Source organism: Cyprinodon tularosa, unplaced genomic scaffold (assembly GCF_016077235.1).
Source record: "Cyprinodon tularosa strain WSP-4 unplaced genomic scaffold, ASM1607723v1 ctg486, whole genome shotgun sequence".
NCBI lineage: Eukaryota > Metazoa > Chordata > Actinopteri > Cyprinodontiformes > Cyprinodontidae > Cyprinodon > Cyprinodon tularosa.
The window spans coordinates 169,953-197,729 of record NW_024039214.1 but is presented as its reverse complement, the minus strand read 5'-3'; the positions used below and the strand labels follow the sequence as shown (position 1 = coordinate 197,729).

Sequence of the window (27,777 nt, the reverse complement as noted above, 5' to 3'; positions counted from 1 at the left end):
TTTTTAGCAAGTAGGCTGCAGTATATCTCACATTGGTTTAACCCATGAGAGGAAAAATGGATGGATACTGAACAAACATTCTCTGAAAATCTGGACATTTCTGAGTTAACATTTATCAGTCTGAGCATTAAACATCATAAATGTTTTAAAAGCATCAACATCAGCTCCTCTCTGACAGATTAGTGGGAGTTCCCTAAAAATAACCAAATCTTCACTCTATCCCTGCAATTTAAGACCCATTAGGAAAAACCCTGACATCCTGCAAAACAAAAAAATGCAAAATTTTTCGGTATGGAAAAACAAATGGATAAAGCATGTGGAACACATAGTTCAGGGTGGTAAATTGATTTCATTTGACACCCAGAGCAAATGAACTCCAGTGCCCGCTGCACTGGAGTGCTGCTCTGGGTGCATTGTCAATGCAGAACAATATCCAGGCTAGCTGCAGTGCTTTGCACTTTATGTGCTTTTTTGATGGGAATATTTTTATTCATTGAGTCTATACAGCACGTCTCTGCATTTTTTGAAAAAGACCTCACATTAAAAAAAAAAAACAGTAGTACCAGCCACCTTCCAGGCAGCTACTTTCAGCCTCAAGCTTCAACATTGTAAAGGACACAAGTGAAAACGCAGAAAGGATACTAGCTGGCAGAAAGGCAATCTCATTGTCACACCTAAAAATTGAAACATTTTTAGCACATTTTTCACATAATAATTCGCATTAATAAATATTTTGCACATTTTCTTGACAGAATCTTATGATTCTAATTGATCTTTACATTTTTGTGCAGTTTTTGGATTTCTAATTGTTTTCAATTAAATATCCCTGTTTGGTGACAAAATTATACAATTCTTCTTATTTTCTATTCAGTTAGGTCATATTATTGTGTGTTTAATGCTAAATTGCAATAAAACAATGGCTAACTCTTAGGAGAAAAGGTTTTCCCTTATGCATAAGGTCTCCAATAAAGTAATTCAGCATATTTTCTGGTCAGATGTCTTTTATGAGTGGAAAATGTATTTGGCAGAATTTTGCCCCTTTTTGCACCACTGTGCCAAAAGCACCTTTTCTCCTAGCATACTGCTCACTAACACCTTTGTGGAACAAACATGCTTCAACTTATTCAGTGCAAATTTTCTTGACTTATTATCTAGATGTGGATCTACAAAGTCTAAGGGGTCATCCAGAGTTTTAAACGGGCTTTCATGGTGTTTTTTTTTAATTATTATTATTTCTTTTGTTTAATCACCTATAAATCAGACATGGTGAGATTAAAAGTAGTGATTTCACCTGAAAAAATATCCCTCAATGCCTTTCTGTCATACAAAGAATTGTATTTCCAATTTATAGTTTGGGAGCTGTACTTGCTTTATGTCACATATGAAATTTCACAAGGAATTTTCTCCTAAGACCATCAGGCTTAAGGGGTGAAAGAAAAAGTTAACGGTATGTGCAAAATTAATCAGCATACAGATTATTGTAATTTACAAGATTTGTTTTTAAGATTAAAATTAACAGTATTAACAAAATAAAAAAAATCATAGATTATAATAATTTAAAACCTGTTTAAGACCTAAAGTTAACAGTATGTACAAAACCATAGATAATTTACAATATTCATGTTTTAATTACAGTTATCAGCGTGTATAAAACAAAACTGGATTATAGATCATTTTAATTTACAACATGTTTTTAAGAGACAAGATTAACAGCATGTGCGTACCAGAATGTGAGAATGATTGAGAGTCAGGTGGAAGCATAACTACATCCATCTCTACTGTACCTGTGATTGTGGGCTCTTTGCCCTTGTCTTTACAAGAGGCCCATTTTCATAGTTTGTCAGTAAACAAGCAACAGTGCACAGCTCATTGATATTGCCAAGTAGCCTAAGAAGGATCTTTCACCCTGAGGTGTGCAATTTCTTGTATCCGTGACCTCAGGAGCAGACATCTGGGATCTTCCAAAGAGAAAGGGTGGCCTGTAGATCATACACCGCACAAACTCATCAACAAAGAAACCTTGATCAACCATGATTTCCATTCCAGTTCTTAAAAGGGAGATGATTCCAGACCCTTGCATGATCTGCTTGTCACTGATTAATCTTGCATACAGTGGAGAGATGAATATAATCCCCTCATGTGGAGCAATACCAATCAATGCTTTTAGAGTGCAGTTAGACTCGTTTACAGAGCACACTTCACTCTGGAGTAGAGGACATTGCTATTAAACTAGAGATCTAATTGTGGTCTCGATATTAATAATGTAATACCTCTCTCTGAATCATGCTTGGTGTTATAAATGTTTTAAAAATTGTGTGTAAATTAGCACATAAAGGGATATACAAGTGGTGTAGTTGAATTTAAGGAAAATAAAATCATGTAACAATATCATGCACAAGTATGTTATTTTTTGCCTAGATAAACACTCTGAAATTATTTTGAAAAAGAAATACTATGGTTTTAAAATATTTAGGCATCCAGAATTGCAGCCACATTAATAACGTTTGTAAGAAATCAAACCATTTATATATACATCAATATTTCAGTGAAATAAAATGATTTGCTTTTCTTTCAAGGAGAAACAATAGATCCTGCTAGAGACCAGAAGATGTGAAAGAATGTAGAATGGATTGATTTTTACTCTTGGTTTCACAATGAAATAGAAATAGATTGAACTGATGTTTTGTTATTGAAGTCAACATTTTTTGTGGGAAAATAACATGGTAGAAAGAGGACACCCTCGATGCTGACTGTGTTTCTACATGTTCATTGTGTTAAAGGTAAAATTTATTCATTATCAAGTCATTGGCTCACCTAAGAAAGAACAAAGTACAACATTCTTCAACATTATTCTTGATTTTTTTCAGTACTGTTAACTTTAAACACAATCCTGGTAGAGGCATATGTTTTCAGACCATTTAAAGAGATTAGAGTTAAGCACAGGTTTTTTCTGGTCTTAAAACATTTTAAAGGAAAGGTCCAGTCATATTCAGCATTCCCTGTCTGAAAGTACTTATACATGTGGAAAAAAATAAATGCTAAACGTGAAAGTATTACATACTGTTGTGTCATGTGCCATGATCGTGGTTTAGGACCTCGACATATTTCACGATGAATGGAGAAGAAAATGCTGTTTTGACTCATAAACAGGTGTAAGACCTCTTCAACCCCCGACACAATACACAAAATTTCACTCTCTTTCCCATGAAGCTGCCAGGGGGCCCACATGTAAAAAAGCCATTAGTGGATCAAGGCCCAAAAAGGCCCGGATCCCCAGAATGTCATGATGGTGACTTTTCAGAACCACACTGCTGCGAAACAGACATTTTGCAACTCATTTCTCTTGAGTTTCAGAACTTATCGAGCTTGTTCACAAGTGAGGGAAAGATGGAGTGTGAGATCGATAAACGGATCGGTGTGGCATCGGCAGTGATGCGATCGCTGTATCGGACTGTAGTGGCGAAGAGGGAGCTGAGTCGAGGGGCAAAACTCTCGATTTACCAATAGATCTTTGTTCCCACCCTCACCTATGGTCATGAGATCTGGATAATGACCAAAAGGACAAGATTGCTCCTCCACATCGCAAGGAGCTAGCTGAGGTTGTACGGGGATCTGTTCCGGATGGTTCCTGGGGAGATCTTCTAAGCGTGTCCCATTCGGAGGAGTTCTAATGGAAGGCCCAGGACATGCTGGAGGGACCATGTCTCTGAGCTGGCCTGGTGTCACCTTGAGGTCCCCCCCAGAGCAGCTGGAGGAGGCATGTTGGGGTATCTCTGCTTAGACTGCTGCCCTGGCCCCGGATAAAGCGGAAGAAATGGATGGACTACTAGTTCTGTAACTCACAAATTGAAATCATTTTTTCACATTTGACTGAGACAAATTCTGAAAAATTATTTTTAAAAAGTCAAGCAAAAAAAAAAAAATGGTGTGGCTACAAAGCAAGGCCCCACCACATGACCAGGTTGCCACACAGCTTCTCAAACCAGAACAGGTACAGGTTGTGAGACAGCTTATATGGGTAGTGGATTAGGCAGCAAGAGCTGATTCAGGGAGCTTTCTGTAAAGTTTGCCAAAACGTTTTTCTGTTTTTCATAAATATTGGACGATGATGAGCTGGACTTACCTGCACTGTCTGGCCCGCCTTTAAAATTCCTTGTTACTAATTGTAGAACAGGGCAGATTAAATTACTACAAAAGAAGGTTTATACATTTCAAATTTGTTAAAACAATAAATGCTATGGAGTAGCAATTAACACTGGCTTCTTCTTGCATTTCATGCAATGAGAGATAAAGACAGAATTTCACAACATTCTTCAACAAGACTGAAAGGAGAAGCTGGTAGGGTATGGAAAATGGATGACTGACTTCCAGAGGAGCTACTGCGCATATAAAACTTTTAATGAGATTCAATTGCTCTGTTCAAATTCATGGGCTGCATCCTCCAAGGACGCGGTCTACCTAGACTGGATCCTTCGAAGTCCGTGAAAATAAGAAGACCGGAAGTGTTTTGGCTGTGAATTCAAACAGGTCTACCCTTCGGCGGGTTTTACCGCTGTATGCTCTGTTGCTTAGCAACCATGGCAGTTGACACACAAAGCAGGAAAACAATGAATACCGAAGTTTTAAAAACTGTTTGTTTATTTATTTTTTATTATAAAGTGAACAAAGACTACACTCACGAGAATCCAGAATGGAATAAAGGTTCCAACCACCGGGAGCAGGAACAAATAAAATCAAATGTAACGATAGAAACCTTAGTCAGTTAAATAACCTGCTGCTGTCATTCTGCACATCTCTGATGTTGCTGCTATTTTCAAATATCCATTACTGTAAAAATGTCCATAGCTGCATATTGGTTATTTATTCTCCAGGTGCACAGTTTGATATTGTTAAAACACTTTACAGGATTTTATTGTTTATATTTTCTCTTCCCTATTATGTTATTCTTATAAATTTTTCTAATGTCCAATTTGTGTGACTATTTTCAATAATCTTTCTGCTGCAGTAAATTTGCCCATGGTGGGACAATAAAGAGCCCTGCGATGGACTGGCGACCTGTCCAGGGTGTACCCTGCCACTCACCCATTGACAGCTGGAGATAGGCACCAGCATCCCTCGCGACCCCACTCGGGATAAGCGCGTCAGATAATGGATGGATGGGACTATAAAGAGAATTTCTATTCTATTCTATAAAAGGGGTAGAAATATATAAGTACATCTAAACAATGTATGGTATAAAAAATATATCTGCAAAATCACATGTCAGATTTATAGTGCCCACAATGCAGATATATTAGAATCTGTTCTTAAATTACAGCCAAACCCATTTACACAGTAACAGATAAAAACCTTTAGATAAATCAAACATTGCCATCACATATCATTAAAAAAACTATTTTCATTGATTTCAGACGGAACTATTCACATACTTATTCATTTAAACTGAACTTTCAATTTTCACCACTGTTCGGCGCCAAGTAACCTTTCCACTGATCACAGCTTGCTTGGTCTCGCAATGAATCCTGGGATAACCAAGGATACCGAGGATACATCGGACCCGTCCTTCAAATCGGGCAAAAAGAAGGATGCATTTTAAGGTCGCATGACGAGGAGTCTTGGAATCCGACCAGACCTCGGCGCCGTGCTATGACGTCATCGTCCATCGAATCTGGCCTTCTAAACCAGATTCCCATGAATTCGAGCAGGGCCAATGGGCAAATAATTTTGGGCCCTATGGCGAAAATACATCACCAATTTGACGAAAAATTAAACAGCGCTTAACTTGTTATTAAAGATTGAATAGAAAATTTTAGAAATATTTTAAATTTATAATTTAATTTTAATTAGTTTTTTTATGTCGTGAACTGAGAAGGGGTGGCGCCCTTACGCCCTCTAATGGCCAACAGGCACTGCTTGGAAGTTTAATTAGGTCATTTTAGAACAGATAACAATAATTAACTGCAAGGTGGAATGTAAAGCCTGATGACATCTGAACTAGTGTTTCAATAAGTACATATCTTATTTCCAATAATCCAATTTTCAATGAAATGCAGAGACTGTAAAGGGGGGCACAGAGAGGTTAAAACCTTCTGAACAAAGAATTGACAGAATCCACTTTAATCATGTCTAATATTTGTTTCTGATAAAAATAGATAAAACTTCATTACTAAAACACTTAGATTTATTGATCACCATTTTATTTGATAAAAACTGTTGATGAAACAGATTAATTTGGATTAAAGGTTTTCAATATTTTTTTTAAATGTTGCAAATATTTTTAAATAAAAATCATAAAACTGGCAGTACATCCTGTGTTATTGTCCAATATTTCAATATTGAAGTCTATTGGGAAATGATCTGGCTTATTAAAACATAGCAGATACTGACAGTGAGGAACTGAACAACCAGCAGGGCAGTTCAAACAGCAGCTCCACTCACATCATCATTTTTCATCACTAATCAGTTCCAGGAACCCTGATCTTCACAGCCCACAGATTCTGAGGAGGCACCCTCTTTATCTGGGAAAGGAACCATTACAGAACTAACTCCAGCAGAAGCCTTGGCATAGCACCGGAAGCACATCGTGGAAAATCCCAATATAAAGCTATGACTGGAAAAATAATCACAGCTTTGGATCCTTTTCACCAGTGTGAGAGTTTCTCTGATGGGAGGAGACTCTTTAGACTCAACACAGAAAAACTGAGGAACCAGGATAGATGAATAATCCAGGATAAAGAGGTTCATTGAATTTGGTGTTGAAGGTGAAGAGGTGGATTAGTGAGTTAGAGGAGGCTCTGTAGAAGGACAGAATGCCAGCAGGACAGTCCATATACACTGCTACTCTGTTAGAGACAGAGGAGGAGGAGGAAGAGGAGTAGGAGATGGGTGTAATCTTCTTGTTGTGCCTGACAGAGTAACCACTTTCAGAGTAGCTCAGACTCCAGGAATGATCATTCCATCCAAACAAACAGTCATAACTTTCTCCTTTCCTCCTGATTCTTCTGTAACTCACTGATATAGTAACTCTTCCTTTCCACTCAACCTCCCAGTAACAGCGACTATTTAGACCATCACTGCACAGCAGCTGATACCAGTGATCAAATCTGTCTAGATGATCAGGATTTGACTGAAGCTCCCTCACATGTGTCACCTTCCTGTTGTCTTCAGACAGTTTCAGGTTTCTGCTCACTGTGTTTGTGTCGATTGTGAGCTGACAGGAATCTGATGGAGAAATCAAATACAATCCAGGTGCAGTTATTGATCATTTATTGACACTTTGATGATGATTCCTGAATGAATGATGGACAGTTTGAAGATGGCTGAATGTAATAAATCCAATGAAAAACACACTTACACTTCTTCAGATCTGGTTTCAACCATCTGACTCCATCAGGCTCCCTGAAAGGAGGAGGGGGTCAGACCATCAGTGTCTTTCAGCAGGAAAACATGGACATTGTAATAGAACAGATCAGATTCCACTCTGACATGCTGCTGGAAGAACTGGATCTGGGTCATTTGGACTTGATTACTTGCCTCATACATTAATGGTTCATTGTAGGAGAAACCAAAGTGATAGAACAGTATCAAAGAAAACAACAAGATGCAGCCTGAACCTTCTGTCTGTTGTTAACAATAAACTATGCAGTAAAGGGCCAGCTGATGACCAAGGAACCTTGGCTCATTTTTGTGTTAGCAAAGTTGCAAATAACCAGGCCTCTGGATTCTCTTAATTTCCCACTTCAGACATTTTAAAGTCCAAATCAACTTAGGTGTTTTTTCCTGTCTCAGTACTGAAGGTTCTGCCATAGCAGAACCTTCAGAAGAACCTTCTTCACTCAGAAGAAGAACAGAAATGAACAAGTGGAACATTTGGACTTGTTCATTTGAATGGAGAGTCCTGTCCTGTAGTTGTCATGTTTCAGCACAGTTTGAACTCATTCTTTTCATTTCATCTTTTTAATCAGGCATGAGGAGGACACGATCCAGTCTGGTTCTTACTTGAGCTCTTAGATCTTTAACATTTACTTAGTCCAGCATGTACACTGAGATTGAAGCAGATTGATGAGATAAAAGACAATCGCTAAGGTTTTTCAGCATCTATCATCTTGCATCCTGGACAAAATGAGCAGCAACAGCTTTAGCTTCTCAAAAGTCTTCAGTCCTGACTTGTCTTAGAATTGAACTATTGCAGTCCTCTCCTAAGATAGGAGGAACATGGAAGTGACTGTTCTGATCTTCACTGAAAACATCAGGTACTGCATTCTAAGGTCTAAGCAAGTAAAGTGATGGGCAGATGCTCCAGATCTGCTAAATTCCTGATGTCCATACCATTGAACCATCTGCTATTAGATATAACAAGAACTCCACCACCTGCTAATGTTCCTGCCTTTGCTGTTCTGTCCACCCAGTGCAAGGGAAAGAATTGGACAATATCATGGTGTGGTCCAGGACAACAAGTGTTCTCCATGTCTCAGAGAAGCAGACAAGGTTGGGATCTCTGATGGTCTGCTGGAACCTTAGTCTGGCCACAGGTGAAGCAGTTTGATGTCCAGAAACTGGGAACTGGCAACCATCATCCTCTGGGCACTGGGTGATGGTGTGTTTGTTCACTGGTTCTGGTTCCCACTACAGCAGATTCTGCTTTCTTTGTTTTGTCAGTATTTCTGTCCTCCTGCTTTGTTCTTTGAACTGAGATGTATCTGTGGAGGCCACCCGGAGTCTACAAACTTTGCGTAGATGGTACTAGAAGGTACAAAATACTCAATATTCTGGAAGTACTTATAACAAAAGTGTTTCTTTGGAAAAGTGAACTTAAAGAGACGTTCCATCACTGGAACCAGTACAGAGAATCTGATCTTGGTCACCATGATTCTAAATAAGACACTAAAACAGATGATGAACTAACTGCTTTCTGTTTCAGCCAAGAAACAATCACTCAGAAAGATTTACCAAAACATCATCAATGCAGCATTTAAAGCATTTGGGTCTGCGAAACAGAAAACATTGAACCTCATTAGAACCCAGAAAATCCAGTTTAGTGAACCCTCACCTGAATATTTCCAGAGTCCAGTCTGAACCAGACAGAAACTTCTGCCCTGAATCTTGGAGGTTGTTATTCTTCAGATCAACTTCTTTCAGAAAACAGAACTTGGACCTCAGAACTGATGACAGAACTACACAAGTTCTACCTGAGAGGTTACAGGATCTAAGTCTGAGACAAAATTTAAAAAGTCAGCAAAGAAGAAACAGATGTTATTCAGACAGACAAACTTTGTCTCAATCCATGAACAGTCAGGATTATCGAGTTTGTTCTGATAAAAATAGAAACACTACATTGTCTGTAATGACCAGAAAATGGAAGACCCAGAATTCAACCAGAACAACAAGGGACATGTTAACAGGTTGTGAGAGATTCACCAATGTCAGTAACCAGAACTTCTGATAGGAAGTTGAACAGTAATATTAGCAGACAGAAAAAGAGGGAGATGTCTCTATAGTTGAATTCTGGCTCAGTAACCTTTTCTGTGTTGTGAACAAACTTTGTGAGTTTCTGAAGATACCAGTTAATTTGTGACATCACTGGTGAATCTCAGAAGATTCAAAAAGCCGTTCAGGCTGATTTTAAGGTATCCTTCTTTGACAGTTAATCATTGCTCTAAGGAAATACACAGGTTGAGATCCATTAGAGCGGAGTCCAGCTAAATGCTCCAAGGGAGAAACTGGTGTTCGGGGTCCAAAAACAGAGGTTCATAGACAATCCAGGGGAGAATCAAAGAGCAAGATCAGGGCACAGAAAACAGATCAGAGGTCCAAAATTAAACTATGACAGGTCCGATAGGGTTCAGGCAGGCTCAGAGAATCAGGTGGCAGCATCAGGTGAGAAACAGACAGGCAGGTGACAGGAACGCTGAATTAAACTTATCGGTGGCTAGTAATAATCTGCCCCTAGTGGCTGGTCTGAGAGTTGGTTAAATGGTCAGGTAAGCAGATGAATCTGATGTAGGCTAATTGAAAACGAGGCAGAGCTGATAGGTGTCTTGAATACTTAGTCAGACCAGCACTAGTGTCAGTAATCTTATACATGTTCCACTGATCTGACTCCTGCTAGCCGCCAGCCAGTTCAAGTGGTAAGTCACCCGACTCACACTCAGGAGTCACTTTGGATAAAAGCGTCTGTTAAATACATAAACATAAACTCCCGTAGGAATCTTATGTTTGGATTGGGAATTTAGCTTTCATATTGATATGGGGCTTACAACCTCATACAGATGCATCTAATTTAGGATAATACCTGGTGGAGGTGGACATTTTGAAGGCAGAATAACAGGTCTTTGATGGCCAGAATTCTATCTGATAGACAGGTTTTCTAATTCTTATTTGCAGCTGTATCGTACAAATAAATAGATAAAAAATCATGCATTGTGATTTCTAGAATTTATTTTTACATTATGTCTGTCACAATGCTCATGCACCTACGATGCAAATTTCAGACACCTCCATGATTTTTAAGTTGGAGAACTTGCAAAATGGCAGGGTGTTCTAATATTTTTTTGCTCACAGTAAAGTTTATCTATAGCCAGCGTAGCCCTGATACCTTCAGATATTCATTTTTTTCTGATCAGGAACACAACTCGTCTTTGGACAAAAATTTATTTCAGAAACAGATAATTAACCTTGAAGTGCCTGTCCCTCAGCTCTTTGACTGGACTTTTTACACATTTTTCCTTATAGTTCATAAATTTAGCAGCTATACACTGGAAAAATTATCTAGAAGTAAGTAAAAATTTCTTAAATTAAGTGTATTTACCCTTAAATTAGGTAAACAAGATAGTTTGCCAATGGAATTAGTATTTTTACTCTTAAAATAAGACAATTGGATAAAATGCTCTTGAAATAAGACAATGGAATTGTGTTTTCTTATTTAACTGTAAATTGTCTTGTTCCATTGGCAAAATGTTTATTTTACCTCCTCAATCCAAGAACAAATGCACTTATTTTAAGAAAAAATAACGTATCTAGATTTCAATTTTTCCAGGGTAGCTCTAGGTCTGTTGTTATCACGTCTCTTACCTCAAAGCTGGAGAAAGCACTGGAATGAGATGTTTTTCAACTGTTCACTAAAGAGTTTCAGCTGATGTTGGAGAAAATCTTGGATAGTAGATTCGGGCTCTTCCAAATTATCCATATCCAATTATCCCTCATGCTAAGGGCCTGCAGATCCAAAATGGTCTCCTTCATCTTTGGAGGATTTTTACATCCTCCTTTAGCACTTTATTCTCCGCAGTAGCTAAAACTAATTGAGGTTGACTCAAATCGAGGGACTCCCTCACAGCCTAGAATTCTTAATGGAGAATTTCAACCAGGGCAAGGAAAGCATCAAAGCTTGCAAGTTTTTTGTTTTCTTCTGCATAGATATTGCAGCTGCTAATGGCTGAACAATTCAAACGGTGTGGTGTTGTTACCATGTGATTTCCATGTTTAGTTCATCACAATGTTGACAATGACTAATCGATGTAAGAATTTAGGCTCTTCAAAGTTTCCTTGTCCAGTTTGAGTAGAAAAATCAGAGAAAATTAAGCTTAAAATTTTAAATGTCAACACGCTTGTTTTATAGTTGTTAATTTGTTTTACCTGAATTAGACATATTTACTTGAATAAACAGGTTTAACTGTTTATATTTTATACCAGTCTAACACCATATTACTCACAAAGAGCTCTTGGGAGATTGTTTAGCGTCTCATCCGGTCCTCATCCATGTGATTTGTAATGATCATACCTGTCCATAATGTGAAAAGACTACAAACTTGTGGAAAGATAGCAGTATTGGCTCTACTTGAAGACAATGGAAGAATGAGAAGGGTGGTATTTTAGTTTAAACTGATTGGATCCTACAAGTAATCATTTGGATCCCAGCATATTTTTCTTTAGGAACAACAATGTTTACATTCAGCTGGAAATCGTTTTGGATGAAGATTTCAGTAAAATACATGGTTATATAATGTATTTTTGTTTAAAAAACAATCATCAACCCACATTGAGTTCTGGTTCACTCCACCTTTTGCTTCACCTTAAGCTTCATTATCAGGGTTTAATGATAGTTTTTGATTTAGCTGGGAGTCTTTATTTTCTGTCTAACTTTTTTAAATAGTTGTAAAACATGTTCCAATGCTCACTTCCATCAAATAAACATTCAGTATAAATTCAAATCTGTCCTGGACTGATGTTCAGACCTGAGAGTTTCCAGTTTGCAGTTTGGACTCTTCAGTCCAGAAGACAGCAGCTCCACTCCAGAATCCTGCAGCTTGTTGTTACTCAGATCCATCTCTCTCACATTAGAGGACTGGGAGCTGAGAACTGAGGCCAGAACCTTACAGCTTTTCTCTGAGAGGTTACAGTCATTCAGCCTGAAGAGACAGAGAGAGCAATGAAGAACTATGATATAATAAAACATTTAAAAATTTAGATTAAGCAGAACAGACTAAACATTTGATAAAATAAAATCTAAGAAACGCTGAAGCAAAGCAACGCGTGTGAAAACCCTGAAACAGATCAAAATGGGATGGGAGCAAATTTTTATATTCTGTAAACTGTTTAACTTTTAAATGATTCTTCAGTCCGCTCAGACTGAGCTGCAATTTGCAACACTGTACCACTGCAAATTAAGAATTGTCACCATTTTGCACTTTTGGTTCTTTTTAAGTTTTTTTTTTGTTTGTTTTCATATGTTTCATTTGCATTTTCATGTGATTTCTGGATGTATTTGAGTTCTATGTATTTCTACCTTACCTCACTTTTGCCCCTTAAATCCCTTCTAGATTGTTCCTGCTCTCAATCAGTTCATTACCACAGTCTTTGTTCTACTCCTCCTCTTCAGTTACTGCTTGCTGGTTCTATGTTGTTTCACTATCCTTTTGAAACCGTACCCAAAGCAGTCCGAGCACGGTAGAGTATGAATGGCACGGAAACTGAACTGGACCGTGCCAGACACAACCGAACCGTGCTAAACTAGTTCTAGTTCATCAGTAGGGCTCAGTGAGGTTCAGTTGAGGCTCGGTTCTCAGATAACAGAGAGCGTATGAGCAGACCGCATCATCCTCTTACAGTCAGCCTCTATACTCATGAAATTTCAGACATTCATAAAAATACTAACTTCCCTACCTTGTCACACCATTTGCAGTGATGATTCTGCTTAGCAGTGTGATGAACCTCAACGTCTGTCATTGATTCTTGCATCCATTAACCCTAATTAGACTATCGTTTGAGTATCCACTTCCCAAAAGCTGACTCTTTCAGGTAAATTCACCAAAGGCTGCCTTCTTTGCCAGACTCTCCGCAAACAATGAAATATCACAATTATAACCAAGCCCCTGACTGTTATGAACAACACTATGTTGATTTGCTTGATTTTCTCTAAAGAGCAGTAGTACTGTAGATCGTCACTAGGAGGCGAGGAACCGTTCCAGCTCGATGTGTAAATGGTTCTAAGGAACTAAGCTCGGAACAGTGAACTGATCCAAGCATGGTCCGAAGTCAGCACGGATCGGTTTCAGAGGGTCAGTGTAAATGGGGCTAAAGACACAGTTGAACTTCGAGGGAATCACCAACTTCTATTGTCATTCTTTGTTTTGTTTTCTGTCTAAGCCCATAGTCTGTCAGTACTTACAGAACTTTTTTTGAAGCTTTGACCACTGGCAGCAGCATGAGAAGAGCCTCCTCTGAAGCAGAGTATTTCTTCAGATAATCCCGCAACTTTTCTCCTGATTCTTGGAGGTTATTGTTCTCCAGGTCAATCTCTCTCAGACGGCAGGATTTGGAGCTAAGAACTGATAACAGAACTTCACAAGTTCTCTCTGAGAGGCTACAGGACCTAAGTCTGAGAGACAAAATGAAACAAGTAAAGAAGAAGAAACAGATGTTATTTGAACATAAAAACATTTTCTCAATCCATGAATAATCAAGATGGTTTGCTCAGATATAAACAGAAACCCTATATTGGCTCGGTATTTATGTTCCACTCTTCCGACCCCTGTAGGATCCTCATTTTTAGGTTGGGAATATAGCTGTCATATTAATATTGGGACGTAAGAAAGGTACATATGTACTAAAAGCCTCTGAAGCAATTCATCTTAATTTGGTATTTACTAAAATAAATCTTACCTGAAAGAGAGATACTTTGCGCAAATATTTATATACGGGGAGAAAAAATAATAAGGCCCCAGAATTCATAAAAATAAGTTCTGTTGAGTCCAGCTTTCACCTGACGCTGCATTAGTAGAGTTTAGTGATATCCTGGAGTCTTATGTTTTAGTGTAACTATTTAAAGTTGCAATAAAAAATTTTCCAATCCTCACTAAGCTCATTGCATCTTTATTCACAATAAATATAGTTATAAATCAAGGCTTAAAATCTGTCCTGGACTGATGTTCAGACCTGAGAGTTTCCAGTTTGCAGTTTGGACTCTTCAGTTCAGAAGACAGCAGCTCCACTCCAGAATCCTGCAGCTTGTTGTTACTCAGATCCATCTCTCTCACATTAGAGGACTGGGAGCTGAGAACTGAGGCCAGAACCTTACAGCTTTTCTCTGAGAGGTTACAGTCATTCAGCCTGAAGAGACAGAGAGAGCAATGAAGAACTATGATATAATAAAACATTTAAAAATTTAGATTAAGCAGAACAGATTAAACATTCAATAAAGTAAAAGCTAAGAAACGCTGAAGCAAAGCAACGTGTGTGAAAACCCTGAAACAGATCAAAATGGGATGGGAGCAAATTTCTATATTCTGTAAACTGTTTAACTTTTAAATGATTCTTCAGTCCGCTCAGACTGAGCTGCAATTTGCAACACTGTACCACTGCAAATTAAGAATTGTCACCATTTTGCACTTTTGGTTCTTTTTAAGTTTTTTTTTTTTTTGTTTTCATATGTTTCATTTGCATTTTCATGTGATTTCTGGATGTATTTGAGTTCTATGTATTTCTACCTTACCTCACTTTTGCCCCTTAAATCCCTTCTAGATTGTTCCTGCTCTCAATCAGTTCATTACCACAGTCTTTGTTCTACTCCTCCTCTTCAGTTACTGCTTGCTGGTTCTATGTTGTTTCACTATCCTTTTGAAACCGTACCCAGAGCAGTCCGAGCACGGTAGAGTATGAATGGCACGGAAACTGAACTGGACCGTGCCAGACACAACCGAACCGTGCTAAACTAGTTCTAGTTCATCAGTAGGGCTCAGTGCGGTTCAGTTGAGGCTCGGTTCTCAGATAACAGAGAGCGTATGAGCAGACCGCATCATCCTCTTACAGTCAGCCTCTATACTCATGAAATTTCAGACATTCATAAAAATACTAACTTCCCTACCTTGTCACACCATTTGCAGTGATGATTCTGCTTAGCAGTGTGATGAACCTCAACGTCTGTCATTGATTCTTGCATCCATTAACCCTAATTAGACTATCGTTTGAGTATCCACTTCCCAAAAGCTGACTCTTTCAGGTAAATTCACCAAAGGCTGCCTTCTTTGCCAGACTCTCCGCAAACAATGAAATATCACAATTATAACCAAGCCCCTGACTGTTATGAACAACACTATGTTGATTTGCTTGATTTTCTCTAAAGAGCAGTAGTACTGTAGATCGTCACTAGGAGGCGAGGAACCGTTCCAGCTCGATGTGTAAATGGTTCTAAGGAACTAAGCTCGGAACAGTGAACTGATCCAAGCATGGTCCGAAGTCAGCACGGATCGGTTTCAGAGGGTCAGTGTAAATGGGGCTAAAGACACAGTTGAACTTCGAGGGAATCACCAACTTCTATTGTCATTCTTTGTTTTGTTTTTTGTCCAAGCCCATAGTCTGTCAGTACTTACAGAACTTTTTTTGAAGCTTTGACCACTGGCAGCAGCATGAGAAGAGCCTCCTCTGAAGCAGAGTATTTCTTCAGATAATCCCGCAACTTTTCTCCTGATTCTTGGAGGTTATTGTTCTCCAGGTCAATCTCTCTCAGACGGCAGGATTTGGAGCTAAGAACTGATAACAGAACTTCACAAGTTCTCTCTGAGAGGCTACAGGACCTAAGTCTGAGAGACAAAATGAAACAAGTAAAGAAGAAGCAACAGATGTTATTTGAACATAAAAACATTTTCTCAATCCATGAATAATCAAGATGGTTTGCTCAGATATAAACAGAAACCCTATATTGGCTCGGTATTTATGTTCCACTCTTCCGACCCCTGTAGGACCCTCATTTTTAGGTTGGGAATATAGCTGTCATATTAATATTGGGACGTAAGAAAGGTACATATGTACTAAAAGCCTCTGAAGCAATTCATCTTAATTTGGTATATAGTAAAATAAATCTTACCTGTAAGAGAGATACTTTGCGCAAATATTTATATACGGCAAGATAAAATAATAAGGCCCCAGAATTCATAAAAATAAGTTCTGTTGAGTCCAGCTTTCACCTGACGCTGCATTAGTAGAGTTTAGTGATATCCTGGAGTCTTATGTTTTAGTGTAACTATTTAAAGTTGCAATAAAAAATTTTCCAATCCTCACTAAGCTCATTGCATCTTTATTCACAATAAATATAGTTATAAATCAAGGCTTAAAATCTGTCCTGGACTGATGTTCAGACCTGAGAGTTTCCAGTTTGCAGTTTGGACTCTTCAGTTCAGAAGACAGCAGCTCCACTCCAGAATCCTGCAGCTTGTTGTTACTCAGATCCATCTCTCTCACATTAGAGGACTGGGAGCTGAGAACTGAGGCCAGAACCTTACAGCTTTTCTCTGAGAGGTTACAGTCATTCAGCCTGAAGAGACAGAGAGAGCAATGAAGAACTATGATATAATAAAACATTTAAAAATTTAGATTAAGCAGAACAGATTAAACATTCAATAAAGTAAAAGCTAAGAAACGCTGAAGCAAAGCAACGTGTGTGAAAACCCTGAAACAGATCAAAATGGGATGGGAGCAAATTTCTATATTCTGTAAACTGTTTAACTTTTAAATGATTCTTCAGTCCGCTCAGACTGAGCTGCAATTTGCAACACTGTACCACTGCAAATTAAGAATTGTCACCATTTTGCACTTTTGGTTCTGTTTAAGTTTTTTTTTTGTTTGTTTTCATATGTTTCATTTGCATTTTCATGTGATTTCTGGATGTATTTGAGTTCTATGTATTTCTTCCTTACCTCACTTTTGCCCCTTAAATCCCTTCTAGATTGTTCCTGCTCTCAATCAGTTCATTACCACAGTCTTTGTTCTACTCCTCCTCTTCAGTTACTGCTTGCTGGTTCTATGTTGTTTCACTATCCTTTTGAAACCGTACCCAGAGCAGTCCGAGCACGGTAGAGTATGAATGGCACGGAAACTGAACTGGACCGTGCCAGACACAACCGAACCGTGCTAAACTAGTTCTAGTTCATCAGTAGGGCTCAGTGCGGTTCAGTTGAGGCTCGGTTCTCAGATAACAGAGAGCGTATGAGCAGACCGCATCATCCTCTTACAGTCAGCCTCTATACTCATGAAATTTCAGACATTCATAAAAATACTAACTTCCCTACCTTGTCACACCATTTGCAGTGATGATTCTGCTTAGCAGTGTGATGAACCTCAACGTCTGTCATTGATTCTTGCATCCATTAACCCTAATTAGACTATCGTTTGAGTATCCACTTCCCAAAAGCTGACTCTTTCAGGTAAATTCACCAAAGGCTGCCTTCTTTGCCAGACTCTCCGCAAACAATGAAATATGACAATTACAACCAAGCCCCTGACTGTTATGAACAACACTATGTTGATTTGCTTGATTTTCTCTAAAGAGCAGTAGTACTGTAGATCGTCACTAGGAGGCGAGGAACCGTTCCAGCTCGATGTGTAAATGGTTCTAAGGAACTAAGCTCGGAACAGTGAACTGATCCAAGCATGGTCCGAAGTCAGCACGGATCGGTTTCAGAGGGTCAGTGTAAATGGGGCTAAAGACACAGCTGAACTTCAAGGGAATCACCAACTTCTATTGTCATTCTTTGTTTTGTTTCTGTCTAAGTCCATAGTCTGTCAGTACTTACAGAACTTTTTGTGAAGCTTTGACGACTGGCAGCAGCCTGAGAAGAGCCTCCTCTGAAGCAGAGCACTTCTTCAGGTAATCCCGCAACTTTTCTCCTGATTCTCGGAGGTTATTGTTCTCCAGGTCAATCTCTCTTAGACAGCAGGATTTGGAGCTAAGAACTGATAACAGAACTTCACAAGTTCTCTCTGAGAGGCTACAGGACCTAAGTCTGAGAGACAAAATGAAACAAGTAAAGAAGAAGAAACAGATGTTATTTGAACATAAAAACATTTTCTCAATCCATGAATAATCAAGATGATCAATGTTTGCTCAGATATAAACAGAAACCCTATATTGGCTCGGTATTTATGTTCCACTCTTCCGACCCCTGTAGGATCCTCATTTGTAGGTTGGAAATATAGCCATCATATTAATATTGGGACCCCAGATACCTGGGGTCTGATGTAGGAAAGGTACATATGTACTAAAAGACTCTGAAGCAATTCATCTTAATTTGGTATTTACTAAAATAAATCTTACCTGAAAGAGAGATACTTTGCGCAAATATTTATATACGGGGAGAAAAAATGATAAGGCCCCAGAATTCATAAAAATAAGTTCTGTTGAGTCCAGCTTTCACCTGACGCTGCATTAGTAGAGTTTAGTGATATCCTGGAGTCTTATGTTTTAGTGTAACTATTTAAAGTTGCAATAAAAAATTTTCCAATCCTCACTAAGCTCATTGCATCTTTATTCACAATAAATATAGTTACAAATCAAGGCTTAAAATCTGTCCTGGACTGATGTTCAGACCTGAGAGTTTCCAGTTTGCAGTTTGGACTCTTCAGTTCAGAAGACAGCAGCTCCACTCCAGAATCCTGCAGCTTGTTGTTACTCAGATCCATCTCTCTCACATTAGAGGACTGGGAGCTGAGAACTGAGGCCAGAACCTTACAGCTTTTCTCTGAGAGGTTACAGTCATTCAGCCTGAAGAGACAGAGAGAGCAATGAAGAACTATGATATAATAAAACATTTAAAAATTTAGATTAAGCAGAACAGATTAAACATTCAATAAAGTAAAAGCTAAGAAACGCTGAAGCAAAGCAACGTGTGTGAAAACCCTGAAACAGATCAAAATGGGATGGGAGCAAATTTCTATATTCTGTAAACTGTTTAACTTTTAAATGATTCTTCAGTCCGCTCAGACTGAGCTGCAATTTGCAACACTGTACCACTGCAAATTAAGAATTGTCACCATTTTGCACTTTTGGTTCTTTTTAAGTTTTTTTTTTGTTTTGTTTTCATATGTTTCATTTGCATTTTCATGTGATTTCTGGATGTATTTGAGTTCTATGTATTTCTACCTTACCTCACTTTTGCCCCTTAAATCCCTTCTAGATTGTTCCTGCTCTCAATCAGTTCATTACCACAGTCTTTGTTCTACTCCTCCTCTTCAGTTACTGCTTGCTGGTTCTATGTTGTTTCACTATCCTTTTGAAACCGTACCCAGAGCAGTCCGAGCACGGTAGAGTATGAATGGCACGGAAACTGAACTGGACCGTGCCAGACACAACCGAACCGTGCTAAACTAGTTCTAGTTCATCAGTAGGGCTCAGTGCGGTTCAGTTGAGGCTCGGTTCTCAGATAACAGAGAGCGTATGAGCAGACCGCATCATCCTCTTACAGTCAGCCTCTATACTCATGAAATTTCAGACATTCATAAAAATACTAACTTCCCTACCTTGTCACACCATTTGCAGTGATGATTCTGCTTAGCAGTGTGATGAACCTCAACGTCTGTCATTGATTCTTGCATCCATTAACCCTAATTAGACTATCGTTTGAGTATCCACTTCCCAAAAGCTGACTCTTTCAGGTAAATTCACCAAAGGCTGCCTTCTTTGCCAGACTCTCCGCAAACAATGAAATATCACAATTATAACCAAGCCCCTGACTGTTATGAACAACACTATGTTGATTTGCTTGATTTTCTCTAAAGAGCAGTAGTACTGTAGATCGTCACTAGGAGGCGAGGAACCGTTCCAGCTCGATGTGTAAATGGTTCTAAGGAACTAAGCTCGGAACAGTGAACTGATCCAAGCATGGTCCGAAGTCAGCACGGATCGGTTTCAGAGGGTCAGTGTAAATGGGGCTAAAGACACAGTTGAACTTCGAGGGAATCACCAACTTCTATTGTCATTCTTTGTTTTGTTTTTTGTCCAAGCCCATAGTCTGTCAGTACTTACAGAACTTTTTTTGAAGCTTTGACCACTGGCAGCAGCATGAGAAGAGCCTCCTCTGAAGCAGAGTATTTCTTCAGATAATCCCGCAACTTTTCTCCTGATTCTCGGAGGTTATTGTTCTCCAGGTCAATCTCTCTCAGACGGCAGGATTTGGAGCTAAGAACTGATAACAGAACTTCAACAGTTCTCTCTGAGAGGCTACAGGACCTAAGTCTGAGAGACACAATGAAACAAGTAAAGAAGAAGAAACAGATGTTATTTGAACATAAAAACGTTTTCTCAATCCATGAATAATCATGATAATCAATGTTTGCTTAGATATAAACAGAAACCCTATATTGGCTCGGTATTTATGTTCCACTCTTCCGACCCCTGTAGGATCCTCATTTTTAGTTTGGGAATATAGCTGTCATATTAATATTGGGACCTGAGGTCTGATGTAAGAAAGGTACATATGTACTAAAAGACTCTGAAGCAATTCATCTTAATTTGGTATATAGTAAAATAAATCTTACCTGAAAAAGAGATACTTTGCACAAATATTTATATACAGGGAGAAAAAATAATAAGGCCCCAGAATTCATAAAAATAAGTTCTGTTGAGTCCAGCTTTCACCTGATGCTGCATTAGTAGAGTTTAGTGATATCCTGGAGTCTTATGTTTTAGTGTAACTATTTAAAGTTGCAATAAAAAAATTTCCAATCCTCACTAAGCTCATTGCATCTTTATTCACAATAAATATAGTTATAAATCAAGGCTTAAAATCTGTCCTGGACTGATGTTCAGACCTGAGAGTTTCCAGTTTGCAGTTTGGACTCTTCAGTTCAGAAGACAGCAGCTCCACTCCAGAATCCTGCAGCTTGTTGTTACTCAGATCCATCTCTCTCACATTAGAGGACTGGGAGCTGAGAACTGAGGCCAGAACCTTACAGCTTTTCTCTGAGAGGTTACAGTCATTCAGCCTGAAGAGACAGAGAGAGCAATGAAGAACTATGATTGAATAAAACAACAAAAAAAATGTATATTAAACAGAACAGATCTAAAAAAAATGATAAAATAAAACCTAAAAAAAACTCGGAAGAAAAGCAAGATATGTCAAAACTCTGAAACTGATCAAAATGCAATGGAGACAAATTTCAATATTCTATGAACTGTTTAAACTTTAAATTATTCTTCAGTCTGGACAGGCTGAGATGCAATGAGAAACACTGTACCACTACAAAACAGAAAAAACTTTAGCAGCCATTTTAAATCTGCTCTGAATATCCATTTGTCTTTTGATGTTGAAAGAAGAGAACCTTGGAGAACATGGGATTCAGTCAGAGTCAAGAAGGTGTTTAAGAAGGTTTATGAAAAGAAAGTATGAACGCAGGCAGAAAGAGTGGTAGGAGACATAGATGAAGGCAGAATGTGCTGGTGACAAGCTGAACTGACTGTAGAGGTGAGATGATGACTGAACAGAAAAAAGGCAGTATTTGAGCAGACCGGAGGCTTCAGTCAACCCAGTCTCATGGGAAAATGTACCCCCACTACGTTGGTCCACAATGCAAAACGTAGTGGAGGTACATTAATGGCCATTTTTTTGTGGTACTGTTACATTTCTTCTGCCTATACGCTTTCTATTGTTTTACGTCCTAGTCACGTGACTTTCAAGATTCCAGCTGGGAGAAGAAAAAAAATATATATATGGCCGACATTCGCCCATTTTTTTTGTGGAAAGATTAATAACTTGAGTTTGCTTTTGCATTAAAATGAGTTTTGATTACATTTCTAGTGAGAAATGTATAGTTTGTTGCCAGAATATTTACTCAGGGAATGTACATATTCACTTGCTTGTTCGTTTCTTGCAAAGATTTTTCAAGATAATGTGGAACTGTAACATTTTGGTATAAACATGGCTGAGATTTCTCTAACTTTTAGTGGGAAAATCAATAATTTCAATCAGTTTCTGCATTTAAATGGGTTTTGATTACATTTATAGCGAGAAGTGTAGGGTTTATTTACATAATATTTACTTAGTGAACATACATAATCACCCACTTGCTAGTTTTTGCTACGGTTTTTCGGATCTCGTCAGGATTATGTGAAATTGCAACGTTTAGGCTGCTACCCATCGCCTAGCATTTAGCTGCCGCCCCGATTCAACATTGAATTCTTTGTGATTTAACTCCATCTGACGGATCAAACCCTCGCCACTGCGTGCGTTGCGTCTGAGGTTGATTTTCAGATCAATGCATTACGTCGTGGCATACGGGAGAAACTAATTAAACTAGTTAAAAAAGGATCATGGGTTAAGATCGGATGTGTTTTATTTGGAAATCTACCGGATCCTTTGTGCATTTAACTTCCTGTTTGGTGCGATCTCATTGATGGGTTTTGACCAGATTTTGACCAAAGAGGAACTAAAAAAAACCCAAAACAATTTAAATACACAACCAGCATATCTGGAATCAATGACAGAGAGCGACTGGGACCAAAAGTTTATTAATTTCTCCCCACTGATTTCCATTCAAAATGTTTTCGATCCCACCGGGCTCTAGGGAAGGGGCGGGCATACCGCCACCTACTGTTCATGAGTGTGTAGCAACATTGTTTTACATCTATTAAATTCTATTTTTTTATTTTGTATTCTGAAGATAAATAAATAATGCTTTCCTTAATCTATAAATATCTTTTATATTTCCTTTATTTCCCAATAATCCTTTAAGACTCCATTCTTGGCCTGTCCTTTCAACTCTTTTAAATTTCTTCGTTTCAGGTTCATATGTTTTGCAGTTAATCAATACATCTACATTTTCTATCTCTCCACATCCTTCACATTTATCATTATTTTCCCTCCCTATTAAGTATAAATTGTCATTTAAATAAGTATGACCTACTCTTAATCTGATCATTATTATTTCTTCTCTTCGGTTTCTCTCATTAATATTTCTATTTAATACTGACTTTTGTACTTTATATAACCTTCTTCCTTTTTTATCTTCATTCCACCTTTTTTGCCATTTTTCAATTTCTTTCCTCTTAATAAATGATTTTCCTTCCCCTTTCCCTAAAGGAATTGTAATTGTTATTGCCTCCTCTAAAGCCCTTTTTGCTAATTTGTCTGCCTTTTCCTTTCCTTTTACCCCTTCATGTGCTGGAACCCAGCAAAACCAAATATCAATGCCACTCCTGTATAATCTAAATAAACTGTGCTGAAGTTCTAATACTAAATCTTTCCTATTATTTCCTTCTCCCTGAATACTTTCTAAAACTGCATTGGAATCCGTGCATACCACCATACTCTGTCTGCTCTGAACTCCTCAACCCATTGGAAACTCAGTATAACTGCCACCATCTCTGCTGTGAAAACAGATAGTTTATCTGAAATTCTTTTAGAAATGTGTATTTTGAACTCTGGTACATATATTCCTATTCCCACACACCCTTTTAAATTCTTTGAAAAGCATAGTAATAATAATAATAATATTTTTTAAAGCAGTTAATGATTCCAACAAGCAAACTCATATTATAATTACCTTAAAATATATTCTGATGGTTCAAAGAATTTAAAAGGGTGTGTGGGAATAGGAATATATGTACCAGAGTTCAAAATACACATCTAAGGCAAAAGCAGTCACTGAAAAACGATGTTTTGTTATGACTGTGACAACACCCTAAATGATTGTAAGTAGGACTTTCCACAACTGAGGAGTAGTAACAGAAAAGGCTCTGCTCTCTCTCAGCCTCCCTTTGGACCTCGGAACCTCTAGACTCTTGACTTGAGGTAAACAGTGAATCAGCAGAATTTACCATACGACACGAAATAGTGACAATTCAAATTCTTTGAAAAGCATAGTAATAATAATAATAATATTTTTTAAAGCAGTTAATGATTCCAACAAGCAAACTCATATTATAATTACCTTAAAATATATTCTGATGGTTCAAAGAATTTAAAAGGGTGTGTGGGAATAGGAATATATGTACCAGAGTTCAAAATACACATTTCTAAAAGAATTTCAGATAAACTATCTGTTTTCACAGCAGAGATGGTGGCAGTTATACTGAGTTTCCAATGGGTTGGGGAGGTCAGAGCAGACAGGGTATGGTGGTATGCACGGATTCCAACGCAGTTTTAGAAAGTATTCAGGGAGAAGGAAATAATAGGAAAGATTTAGTATTAGAAATTCAGCACAGTTTATTTAGATTATACAGGAGTGGCATTGATTTAGCAAAAAGGGCTTTAGAGGAGGCAATAACAATTACAATTCCTTTAGGGAAAGGGGAAGGAAAATCATTTATCAAGAGGAAAGAAATTGAAAAATGGCAAAAAAGGTGGAATGAAGATAAAAAAGGAAGAAGGTTATATAAAGTACAAAAGTCAGTATTAAATAGAAATATTAATGAGAGAAACCGAAGAGAAGAAATAATAATGATCAGATTAAGAGTAGGTCATACTTATTTAAATGACAATTTATACTTAATAGGGAGGAAAAATAATGATAAATGTGAAGGATGTGGAGAGATAGAAAATGTAGATGAATTGATGAACTGCAAAACATATGAACCTGAAAGGAAGAAATTGAAAAGAGTTGAAAGGACAGGCCAAGAATGGAGTCTTAAAGAATTATTGGGAAATAAAGGAAATATAAAAGATATTTATAGATTAAGGAAAGCATTATTTATTTATCTTCAGAATACAAAATTAAAAAATAGAATTTAATAGATGTAAAACAATGTTGCTACACACTCATGAACAGTAGGTGGCGGTATGCCCGCCCCTTCCCTAGAGCCCGGTGGGATAGAAAACATTTTGAATGGAAATCAGTGGGAAGAAATTAATAAACTTTTGGTCCCAGTCGCTCTCTGTCATTGATTCCAGATATGCTGGTTGTGTATTCAAATTGTTTTGTTTTTTTTGTTCCTCTTTGGTCAAAATCTGGTCAAAACCCATCAATGAGATCGCACCAAACAGGAAGTTAATTGCACAAAGGATCCGGTAGATTTCCAAATAAAACACATCCGATCTTAACCCATGATCCTTTTTTTTAACTAGTTTAATTAGTTTCTCCCGTATGCCACGACGTAATGCATTGATCTGAAAATCAACCTCAGACGCAACGCACGCAGTGGCGAGGGTTTGATCCGTCAGATGGAGTTAAATCACAAAGAATTCAATGTTGAATCGGGGCGGCAGCTAAATGCTAGGCGATGGGTAGCAGCCAAAACGTTGCAATTTCACATAATCCTGACGAGGTCCGAAAAACGTAGCAAAAACTAGCAAGCGGGTGATTATGTATGCTCTCTGTCATTGATTCCAGATATGCTGGTTGTGTATTTAAATTGTTTTGGGTTTTTTTTAGTTCCTCTTTGGTCAAAATCTGGTCAAAACCCATCAATGAGATCGCACCAAACAGGAAGTTAAATGCACAAAGGATCCGGTAGATTTCCAAATAAAACACATCCGATCTTAACCCATGATCCTTTTTTTAACTAGTTTAATTAGTTTCTCCCGTATGCCACGACGTAATGCATTGATCTGAAAATCAACCTCAGATGCAACGCACGCAGTGGCGAGGGTTTGATCCGTCAGATGGAGTTAAATCACAAAGAATTCAATGTTGAATCGGGGCGGCAGCTAAATGCTAGGCGATGGGTAGCAGCCAAAACGTTGCAATTTCACATAATCCTGACGAGATCCGAAAAACGTAGCAAAAACTAGCAAGCGGGTGATTATGTATGTTCACTAAGTAAATATTATGTAAATAAACCCTACACTTCTCGCTATAAATGTAATCAAAACCCATTTAAATGCAGAAACTGATTGAAATTATTGATTTTCCCACTAAAAGTTAGAGAAATCTCAGCCATGTTTATACCAAAATGTTACAGTTTCACATTATCTTGAAAAATCTTTGCAAGTAACGAACAAGCAAGTGAATATGTACATTCCCTGAGTAAATATTCTGGCAACAAACTATACATTTCTCACTAGAAATGTAATCAAAACTCATTTTAATGCAAAAACAAACTCAAGTTATTAATCTTTCCACAAAAAAAATGAGCGAATGTCGGCCATCTATATATATTTTTTTCTTCTCCCAGCTGGAATCTTGAAAGTCACGTGACTAGGACGTAAAACAACAGAAATCGTATAGGCAGAAGAAATGTAACAGTACCACAAAAAAATGGCCATTAATGTACCTCCACTACGTTTTGCAGTGTGGACCAACATAGTGGGGGTACATTTTCCTATGAGACTGGGTTGCTTAAGTTGTGCTGATGATTTTAAGTTATGATTGATGTTCGTAGCAGACCGAATGAGTCCATGCTACATATATGATCTAAAATAGCGGACCATCATCATCACAGAGACAGACTATGTATTGTCACCCCTCGATTCTTTCTTTTCATAACTAAAAAAATTTACTTCATGAACTGTTCTCTCTTCACAAAGATATGAAAATAAATAAAGTCCTGACTTTCACCTATCTCCATTTTTTAACTGGGGTGAACAGTTGAATACTTTTTTCCCACTACAATGAGCATAAATGTGGGGCAACACCTTCGAGTTATTTCAAATTTTCACATACTCAGAAATTGTGGGCGAGAAGGTGAGTAGGAACAATCTTTAAGTCTGACTTACTGATTACAACTCTTTTGAATATTTAACCCTTAGTTTCCCCCATCCAAATAGCAAAGCAAGAAAACCTGTTTTTTTTTGTAACTTTGTATCGTCCACCAGGTTCTTACTCTGAATTTTTAGATCATTTTTTAGAGTTCCTATCAGATTTGGTTTTTAATACTGACAGGGTCATTATAGTGGTAGATTTTAACATCCATGCTGACATTGAAGGCGATAGCTTAAGAGCAGCCTTTAATGCTATCTTAGACACTATTGGCTTCGTTTGAAATGTGAATAGTCCCACACATTCTCATCTTCATGCTTTGAACCTTGTGCTGACATAAGGTATTGAATGTGAAGAAATAACAGTATTTGTTCACCACTCTGTCCTCTCTGACCACTGTTTAATAATCTTCAGGATTACTTTAACAGAGTTCTCCCCCAAAAGAAGGTTTCACTTTAGCAGATCATTATCAGATAGTGCAGTTATAAATTTTAAAGAATCTGTTTCACTTTCCTCTGTGTCGCTGAGCACTGCTAGCCTGGGTGCCAGTCCGAACTTAGTCCCGCCCACAAGGTTTGAGTTCGGGGAAGTTCGGTCTGGCTCTGCTCCATAATAGCGCGAGTATTAAAGCCCACTGTCAGGCGATCCAATCAAATTGTCAGGGCGGGCTTTATACGATGATGGACAGATGATCAAGAGTAACGTTATCAACCACGTGACCAAAGCGCGCTTGGGTGACAACAATAATGGCTGCCGCTGGAGAGTTTAGGTGAGTAGATTCTGCTATTAGGTCTGTTCTAGAAGATATCGACAGCAAATTAATTTTAAAAGAGGAACAGAGAAACGCGATCAAGTCTCATCTTCTTATTCTAGGCGTGC

At 38.0% G+C, this 27,777-nt stretch overlaps 1 protein-coding gene across 1 annotated transcript in view; it reads right to left on the bottom strand.

The window, feature by feature from the left end:
* Nucleotides 1–5,569: 5,569 nt before the first annotated feature.
* Nucleotides 5,570–27,777, bottom strand: part of LOC119794651 — a 181,985-nt gene continuing 159,777 nt past the window's right edge. The window contains exons 16-27 of the mRNA XM_038302287.1: nt 21,076–21,249; nt 20,291–20,500; nt 18,857–19,030; nt 18,063–18,272; nt 16,631–16,804; nt 15,864–16,073; nt 14,431–14,604; nt 13,664–13,873; nt 12,231–12,404; nt 9,050–9,211; nt 7,355–7,398; nt 5,570–7,221 (exon numbers count right to left, since the gene is read on the bottom strand). Coding sequence (XP_038158215.1) covers nt 6,686–7,221; nt 7,355–7,398; nt 9,050–9,211; nt 12,231–12,404; nt 13,664–13,873; nt 14,431–14,604; nt 15,864–16,073; nt 16,631–16,804; nt 18,063–18,272; nt 18,857–19,030; nt 20,291–20,500; nt 21,076–21,249 — 2,452 coding nt within the window. The 3' untranslated portion in view covers nt 5,570–6,685. The remainder of the gene's footprint in view (nt 7,222–7,354; nt 7,399–9,049; nt 9,212–12,230; nt 12,405–13,663; nt 13,874–14,430; nt 14,605–15,863; nt 16,074–16,630; nt 16,805–18,062; nt 18,273–18,856; nt 19,031–20,290; nt 20,501–21,075; nt 21,250–27,777) is intronic.